Genomic DNA, 8,945 nt, shown 5'->3' on the forward strand with positions numbered 1-8,945 from the left:
AAGATATATTATAATAAAATAACGTTTTTTTTATTTAATATAAAATAAATATAAAATAAAAATAAAAAATATGTAAATTTTATTAAATTTATATATAAAATACGCAGTTTTATAAAAATAGAAGATTTCCTCACGTGGACGTTTGTTTTCACCGGTTATTTAATCGTTAAACATTTTATTTTAATATCGTTAAAATTGGTAAAAATATAAACCCGTTTCGGTTACAAATTTTATTAAAAATATTTATTATTTTACCTATTTAAATATTTAATACTTTATACTACGTATTATATAAGCCAGAGTTTATATGTATAATATTTACGTATATACCACCCTTTACGTCCAGAATTCCTTAAATTATATTTAAAAATAAAAATATAATTAAAAAAAATCAAAAAAGTCCAATTTCTTTTAAAAACCCAACCTCCACACGCGAATTAAAAACACCAATATTCCAATTCGACCATTTTAATTTTTAAAAATATAAAATAAATCGTCATTAATTATTTTATTGATTATTATATCCAACCTGGAAATTGTTTATTTTTGCGATTTTTATTTAATTAATTATAACGGAGTGTCGGTCGCCGAATTGGCGAAATCACCTCCACACGCGGCGAAAATCGACAAGTTGTCCTCAAACCTGAACCAGAGTGATCTTTGGTTAAACCCACAGATATAAGCAAAGCCACGAATTGAGCCACGGCCACGCGGCTCAATTGGTGGAGCTCCGATTCAGGGATGAGCCCTGAGACTACCAAATTTCCAATTTCCGAGTCGCATTGATGGCATATTGATAGCAAATACCCATTGGGCTTTGTGTTGATTCCATCAGGTTATCTAGGAAAGAATTTACGTCTAGTGTCTCTCAAACTTTAGTGAAGCAGCTGACTGACGAAAAGCTATATAGTTATCATTTTCAAAGACAGAAAATGAAACCTTCGGTTTAGAGCAGTCTGCCCAAATTGACCACATCCTCTGAGTGGCGAACAGAAGATCTATTCTGTTGTAGTATGCATTATCATGGTCCAACCCAAACAAATACAAAAGGCGGTCTATCTGAAGTGGTCTGGGTGCTCCTGTGGGCCGCAAGTCACCGGACCCGACATATCTCGATGCTGTCGTCATGCATGAGAAATTGCATTTAGTACGGGCTCTTTCCCATGAGACACTTTGGCCGATCCCGGTCTACCACAAAGCAACCAGAGCCTGCATCTGTCTAAAGTGATTGGGGATTACCTGAGGATGTGATACGATAGAAGCTCCCTACTCACTGCTTCGATCCTGTTGATTTTCCTTGCAAGAAAGTTGCTAGGATGTGAAGACAGTGGCTGCGCTTTCTCGCCAATTTTATGCTGTTATTCCCACTCTATTTCCATGGGTCCCGACGAGACTTACTGCAACCATGGTCCACAGGTGCGTGGAAGTTGCTTAGTACTTCTGCCGGGTAAGTAACTCCACACTTGTGAGGTGTGCCTGACTGTTTGCGGGGAGATCTGCAACGACTGCATTTCCGCAGATAGTGGAAGCGGGAATTATTCCAATAGGCAAAGCTTGCCATCAGCACACGGGTGAGACTGACGTGAGAGTTGCTGAGTGGTCGTCCTGGTATGACGCTTATTGGCCGGCAAACCCAGATCCCGCTCGAAATTCTCCTATGGCGTAAATATGTGTGTTACACTGCGCAGCCCGAAAAAGCTTGAAAACATGTTAATGTGTAACCAAAATAGTCAAGGAGACCAATCCTGACGTCCGAGGTCGCCGTGCTCGACTAAGCGGCCTGCGTATAATGCCCTACCGCGCAATTTATAGGAGTAAACTGGGGCAAATGTGAAGTTTGACCATACAGCATACATTCGCGGCTTCGGCTTCCAGATCGGTAGCTTGATACTCTCGCCATAAGCCCTCGCCGCTTGCCAACCTGCCTACGTGCTCATTATGAGGCCAAATCTACCATGTAGAATGGCCCCCCAATAGAAGACACATTCTTTCATGACCTCAGGCCTCTATGCATCAACACAGCAGTGCCGTGTAACATAATGCTAGTAATTTATGACGTAGAAGCGGCGTTGAGATGTGTAAGGGGGATGCTCATGTTCGGGAATGGGCTGTCAGTGATTATCGCTCATTGTAAAGCCACCTGAGGGCAGAGGAGGGCCAATTTCCAATGACTGGTAATAGCACATAGGCTCATGAACAAGATTTACGAGATAGATTGTTTGAAAAGATATAAGAAGACCTTTCATCTCTCCCTTTTTGAACCCTTAAAAGAAGCTTCTCTTCACCACAACGCCCCTTTCACACTCAGTATCTTAGCCAAGACATCAAGAGATCTCATTTCAAGCCCAAAAGCCTTTTGCCAGTCTCATCCATCACCATGAAGTTCATCACTGTCTCCGCGTTCATCCTTTCTGCCATCACGGCAGTCAGCGCCTTCTGCTGCTCCGGCCCTCAATGCGCCGACGGCACCGGTGGCACCCCGTGCTGCGCCACGCAGTCCTGCAACATCTTCTGCTGCGCTTGCGGTGGACGTATGTCTTGACCTTTTACATATTTTGGCCACTCGAAAGCATTTCACCACCTGGACAGGCCCATAAAACCTCAAATGCCTGTTTGATTCTGTTTGTACTGACTGAAAACCAAACCTCGACGACAGACTGCCGTGGTACCAGCAAGCGCTCCGTCGTTCCCGACATCTTCCAGCGTGACGTGGACACCGCCTTCAGGCTTGCCGACGTCAGTGGCAACGGTACCATCACTCTGAACCAGTACCTCAAGTACATGGAGGTTGATGGCAAGAGCGAGAAGTTGCAGATGTGGGAGGACTGGTTCAAGAAGTAAGCCACCAACCCTTTTCTTTTGATTCTAATCACATCCTTGCTGCGGGACCTACGCCGTCTTGGTTGCTCCAGAGTACAGAAACTAACGGGCTAAACGCCAACAGGCACGACAAGAACAGCGACGGTGTTATCACCATCGATGAGATCAGCCTGGAGTAAGCTACATCATCCGTCTCGGGCCTGCAGTGCTCGAAGAAAGAGGGAAGTTGCAGCTGGGGTCTAGGGGCTGAGGAGGAGATGGGCCGGTTTTTCGCGGGGTAAACCACTCGTCAAAGACACACACTCGTTAGGGAAAAGTGCACTATCCCAATTCAAACCAGACATGAGATGGTAAAACGGAGCAGGTCTCTAATGGGACTGAGAGGAAGGATCTGGGTGGTATATAGCCAGCTTGTACTAGCACATCAAGTACATAAAAAGGATATTTGTTCGGGGGACGCCCCTTTTCCTTACAAAATGTCCAGAAGGCCGAAATTTCAACACCTGAGATGAAGGCGGCCCAGGTTTGCAAGCTGACCGAATGAGCATCTTGATTCCAGTCTCCTCTCTTCCACCATCATAGCTTGCCCGGACAAATTCACCCGGAGTAACATCCCGAGTCTTTTTGTCGATTCCTCCAACTGGTTGCCATCCAACAGACAGGCAGTTTCTACTGATAGATTACGCATGTTCTATTGATGTGATGCTATAGACACTGACCCCTTGCAAGTGGATCTTCAGAGACGCCTCTTGCATCTGACAAGGGGCGCAGAGCTGTGCATTATTGCATGACGCAGCTGCCCACCCAGCCACCCGCTGGATTGAATCGTTGCTCACTCATGCCTGAACCATAGTGAAAGGCAGTGATTATTCATACGAAATTAAATCCACAGTGGCGACTCACGTGTGCGTTCGAGACCTATTCCTGTGGCACATGGTCAAAATAAATATAAAAACAGGCAATACAAAGAGAGAGAGAGAGAAAAGAAACAAAGACATAAAGAAAAGAAAAGAAAGAGCCCCGGAAATATGTCAGCCGTGCGACTCTAGAGTCAACATAACTGCAGGACTATCTTGAAGTAAAGTTTTGCCATGTTCGGGTGCAGTTTTGGGCACTATTAGCAACTTATAATGTGAGGTGAACTACTTAACAAATATCCTTCTTCGATGCATTGTGTTCAAGTCTAAAATAATGAGGGGACGGACTGAATACCATCCACGATTATCTATTCATCATCTAAAATTCCCACCTTTTGGCCCACACAGCCTTCGTCTGTACTGCGTAGTTTTGGGTAGAGTTTATCTTTTAGCTAAATTAGACAGAATGTATGAATCAGGAAAAGCGATAGCGGCCAAAAACACAGCTATGGTGGGGTAGGGGTTACGTGATTCGATTCAACGAACAGAATTTTACATTTCCGGCCCACCCGGCGTACAAAGGCCGTAGCTAGCCTCTCTGACGAGCGGTGCGTCGTAAAATACGGTGCATGCTTGTGAAATGCGTAAATTGAAGTTGGGAATAGCTTTGGCCAGGTTTAACACAGGGCCAGACAGATTTACGCGGAATTTGAGTGGGGAAAAGTCACAAAACGTACCTATACATTTAACGATAACAGTTGGTGCATTGATTTTGGATGCTTAGTAGAAAATCGTAGATGCTAGTTAGTCTGTCCCTTAATGATGCCTGATGGATACTAAGCTCGATGTTTTGCTCCAAGTCTTTTCCATTAGGTATTGTCAACGACAGCAACTGTTACTAAGGAGCATGTATATTAACACCACATATAGCCGCCAACAACAACCTAACCGGGATCGTCCTTTCGAAACTGCAAAAGATGAATTTAAGTCGAGGAGTGCAGTACACTGAGTTGAGCCTCAAAATAATTTGGTGTAATGAGTCAGTTACACCGGGAATTCTCTAGGCCAAACCATTGGAGGACCAGAGGCCACTAGAGGTTTCGGTGGGTACTTGACACAAAGGACGAAATGGTGCATAGATCATGCCATTTGTGGAATAGGGCTTGATTCAAATACGATGATTATTTTGGACCTGCATCCTTCCGTCATTAAGTGCAAGCTATTGGTGTATAAGCTACGACTTTGTAACATCAACTATCAAGTATAAGGGCTGATCTCGCAGAAACAAAAAGGAGCGTGGATATCATGTCAGAATACTGCGTAGCACACCCTGATCTGTCAAACCTACGTACTCATTATTTAGACAGAAAACATTCTTGCTGTTGCTTGATGCACATGACAGACACCGTCCGCCATACATGCAAGGTTATAACTCCATCGCTGGGGGACAAACATCGAGCTTATCAGGAACCATCCGATACAATATAATAATTAAAAGATTAATTAGAGTTAACGCCGTCTGGCGGCTGGTGCTGCAATACCACCAGTTCCTGCCACACTATGATCTTTTGCCATACCAACCATATTCTTAATATAAGATCCCAATCCATTCACGTCTATCCTAGATGCTACAGCATTAGGTGCTTGCGAGAGGGCCCCAGCCTTGGTGGCAATCCATTTCGCGGCACGCTTAGCATCCTTTTGGTAGTTGAGGTGACCATATGTCACATGAAGGTGGCTACCTTTGCAAAGTCTATCATCAGAATGGCAAATGATGTTCCATTTACCCTGGGTATACTCAGGAACTGAGTCTTTTGCGTCAGGATCGCCAAAGGTGAGGACTAAAGAAGGAAATCAATTGTCAACAAGAAAAGGTCTATATAAAATTGTCTCAATTGGAAGGAACATACTGCCAGTAAGCTGCATAGCCGTGTGGGCGGGTAATGCCTCCACCACGTTGTGGACAACTTGTGCTCCTTGACTATAGCCAAGAAGAAAGAGTTTGGTTTTAGGACATCTCTGTAGTGTCTGATGATATAAAAAAAAAAGCGCAAATGTTAGTCACATCGAGTAAAATCTCGATCTTGGGTTCGTGATTGAATTCCCAACACTTACATGTGTTATTAAGTTCACCGTTTTGCCCGTAGCCTCCGGTTGGCCGCCCTCGGCGTATCCGTGGAAGCTGGCCTTGTAGTCAACTCCCTGAACCGCCACCTTATCCTGGCCGACCATTTCGACGAGCGCGTCAAACGTAATCGGGCCGACCGAGATGGAATTGCCAATGTTGCCTGCCTGTGTGGTTCCCCGTGCATATACCACTGAAATGGCCCTGCATGGCGTGCCGTCGATGAGCTGGTTGGCCGAATTGCCGCCGTAAATCTTTGCTTTTTTGAGTCCAGGTTGCACAAGAGTCGCCAATGAGGGTGCCGCCAACACACTCGTCGCGAAGACGGAGAGGTTGGCTAGGACCCAATGGAGCTGCATTAAAAAAAAAAATTTGTTGGATAATGTAGTCCGTTTTTCTTATCTCGGCAAGAAGAGTTGCATGTGGCGATGGTGCCGAAAGAGAGTGCTGGGATCGCGAGGTCCTGACTCTCGGCCTCTTGATTGAATTCGTGGAGTGGGTTCCGGGAGGTCTTTATAGTTCTATGTTCTCAGCTACCAATTAAGAACAGGTCACCTTGTTTATAAATAGGGCATTCATTAAACTCGTATATTTGAGCCCGGATTAAAGTGTGTTTGTGGGGGCTGGCTTAAAGGCACATCCCATGTCTCATTTATGGTCTATCAAAAGATTAGCACATTTACTTTCCGAAAAGATGGTTTCGAAGATATTTAGAAAGCAGGCCGTGCACAGATTTTAAGCCTAGTTTGGGATGACATATCTTGGAACGTAGAACCTCTCCGTGTCAGGTTTAGAACTGCATTAATGATTACTACATCTTGGAGCTAAACGACGGGTAAATACGAAATCGTGGCTGTCAATTTTGGACACAGTTCCGTGGATCCCCCTTGCTTCAGAACAAAGCGCATTCCGAGAAATTGAATCGTGCTGCAAGGTTAAGAGTCAAACACTCTATTATTAGGACATCTATCATACCCCGTAACCTTGTACGCATAAATCGAAAAATCTCAATTTGGACACCACGACCACAAATTTGGATCAAAGATCGGAAAAGGCAACCGATGTGATCAGTATTACCTCAGCTGTCTAAATAACCTTTGCGTTGCAATCTTTGTATTCCCCTAGCTTGAACAGCGCCTTGGAGTTTTCTCTCCCAATCTTCAACCGGTCCCTCGTGTTCATCTCGGCATTGTCAAACCAGTCGCACGCGTCCTCGAACCTCTCAAACGGATAGTCCACCGAGAACAAGATCCTATCCGCGCTGACCTCGCTCGCGCAAAAGTTGAGCGTAGTGGTGGAAAAGTGTCCCGACGTCGTGATCCAAAAGTTTTCGTTAAAGTACTCCCTGATGGTCTTCTTGCAGCTCAGACCAAGCGGCTTCTTTCTGTTCTCGAACCAGTGATTGATCCGCCACATGTCAAACGGAATGTGCTCGCCCAGGTGGCCCAGGATGACCTGCGCCTTTGGGTGCCTGTCAAAGACGCCATTGGTCACCATGCCGAGGGCGTGCAGAGCCACGCCTTGAGCGAAGGAGAGGGGAGGTCCGATCAGCCACTGTCGGTCCTTCCAGAGCTTTTCGAAGACGATGCCCGTGGGATTGCGAGGGTGCAGGTACAGCGGCACGTCGAGCTCCACCAATGTCGACCAAAACACGTCCCAGTCGGGCCCATCGTAGAAGATGTAGCCTTCGCCGTCTGAACCTGAGCGCTGCGTGTCGTTGACAAGGGCGCCCTTGAAGCCGTACTTTGTCACGGTGCGGCGGAGCTCGTCGGCAGCTTCTTGAGGGTTGTGCATGGAGAGGGTACTGGTGAATATTTAGCATCCGTGCTTGGTTCTGTGGGTACTTTTTTTTTGATGTGTGCATCGCAAAAATGATGAAACTCACGCAAATGCCCCGAGCCTGTCGGGAAATGGCTTTATCGCCTCCGCTACATAGTCGTTGATCTCGACAGCGAGCGCTTGGGCTTCCTGGGGATCATAGATGTCCTGTACGCCGGGTGCTGTGTACGACAAGATGGTATAACCGACGCCGTGCTTGTCTGCGAACTTGAGTCTGATATCGGTCAAGTCTTGGATCTCCTTGACGTGGGTTTCGGGGTCGGTTGCAAAGAGCCCCGCCCACCACTTTGTCTTTTCCTCAAGGCGAGGTAGGGCAAAGGCTTCTTCAAGGATGACCTTGCCCAGCATTTTTACGGATTTTTCGAGGCTTGAGAGAGGCCAATGGTGTCGCTGAGGTAAGATGTGTGTGGATGGAAGAAATTAATGAGGAGTAGAAATGTGTGGTTGTAAACAATGTGCAGTGTCAAATATGTACCGTGCCAGTTGATCTTCGACGGCCAATGGTTTGTTGATAACTTAAAACTTTCACAGCTACCGAGCCAACAAGCTCCGTGAAACATGCCCGAACTGGCCAAACCCTCAGCGGCTATGGGCAGAACAATACCATGATCGCCATAGGTACGATGCCGCCCGGCGTAGCACCGAGAATATCCGGAATTGGGGTCAAAGCGTTTGACGCGGGGAAAACGATGAATTGCCAGCCAAGTATGAATGCGGGGAAGTGATTCACCACGTCAACATGTCATTAATTATGGTTTGAGTATGCGAGAAAGGACGAATCGTGAACCGCACCGAACACCTACCTGCCTATGCAGCGGCAATGACAGTGCATTATCCGATCCATGCGATCTGACTGCGGAAGTGCACATACATAATATGTATTCGTGATTCAGGATAATCGACTGCCCCTTTCTCGTGTGGTCGAGCACCGCCGCCGAGAAATTGGTTCCCGGCGGTGATGAACCCACTCAAAGAACCTTGTTTCCCCCTCGCCCCCCAACCGCTTAAATACTATTCCATGACCGCAAATTCCAAGTCTCCAGGAAATCGGCTCCGGTGCACTCGGGTATACCCCTCTTAAGTCCCGCCGTCATGGATGAATTTGCCAACTACAGCTCCACTATTATTACTGTTCTTTGTGAGCACCGATATGTTTGATATCTCAAGGGTGCCGCAAACAAGCCCTGGCCAGTGCCAGCGTTACAATCTTCTTCCTGCCCCGCCGTGCAACCGTTCCTCTTCTGCTCCTTCATCAGGTCGTGCTCATTTCCGGTTCCACAGAGAATACTGCAGCGGTGGAAACA

The 8,945-nt window shown here is 46.2% G+C and overlaps 3 protein-coding genes across 3 annotated transcripts; 1 reads left to right on the forward strand and 2 right to left on the reverse strand.

Moving 5' to 3' along the window:
- Positions 1-2,377: 2,377 nt before the first annotated feature.
- On the forward strand, positions 2,378-2,999 carry PgNI_07133 (uncharacterized protein; the record flags this gene model as incomplete). Its single annotated transcript, XM_031127150.1, has 3 exons — positions 2,378-2,531; positions 2,657-2,837; positions 2,945-2,999. The coding sequence occupies 3 exons, from the start codon at positions 2,378-2,380 to the stop codon at positions 2,997-2,999; spliced, it is 390 nt and encodes a 129-aa protein (XP_030981483.1).
- A 2,187-nt stretch (positions 3,000-5,186) lies between these two features.
- On the reverse strand, positions 5,187-6,161 carry PgNI_07134 (uncharacterized protein; the record flags this gene model as incomplete). The annotated part of the gene is made up of 3 exons (XM_031127151.1): positions 5,187-5,518; positions 5,588-5,705; positions 5,793-6,161. 3 exons carry the CDS (start codon positions 6,159-6,161, stop codon positions 5,187-5,189), a joined length of 819 nt encoding a protein of 272 aa, XP_030981488.1.
- Positions 6,162-6,737: 576 nt separating this feature from the next.
- PgNI_07135 (uncharacterized protein) lies at positions 6,738-8,148 on the reverse strand. Its single transcript, XM_031127152.1, has 2 exons — positions 7,688-8,148; positions 6,738-7,606 (listed from the first exon to the last, which is right to left on the reverse strand). The coding sequence occupies exons 1-2, from the start codon at positions 7,987-7,989 to the stop codon at positions 6,889-6,891; spliced, it is 1,020 nt and encodes a 339-aa protein (XP_030981489.1). The 5' UTR covers positions 7,990-8,148; the 3' UTR covers positions 6,738-6,888.
- Positions 8,149-8,945: the final 797 nt, after the last annotated feature.

The sequence above is a fragment of the Pyricularia grisea genome (assembly GCF_004355905.1).
Source record: "Pyricularia grisea strain NI907 chromosome Unknown Pyricularia_grisea_NI907_Scaffold_4, whole genome shotgun sequence".
Classification (NCBI taxonomy): domain Eukaryota; kingdom Fungi; phylum Ascomycota; class Sordariomycetes; order Magnaporthales; family Pyriculariaceae; genus Pyricularia; species Pyricularia grisea.

Bases quoted from the DNA above. Each gene is read 5' to 3' on its own strand.
- PgNI_07135 (XM_031127152.1), bottom strand. From the start codon at position 7,989: ATGCTGGGCAAGGTCATCCTTGAAGAAGCCTTTGCCCTACCTCGCCTT. The intron at 7,607-7,687 runs GTGAGTTTCATC...AATATTCACCAG, and splicing joins GACAGGCTCGGGGCATTTGC to TACCCTCTCCATGCACAACC.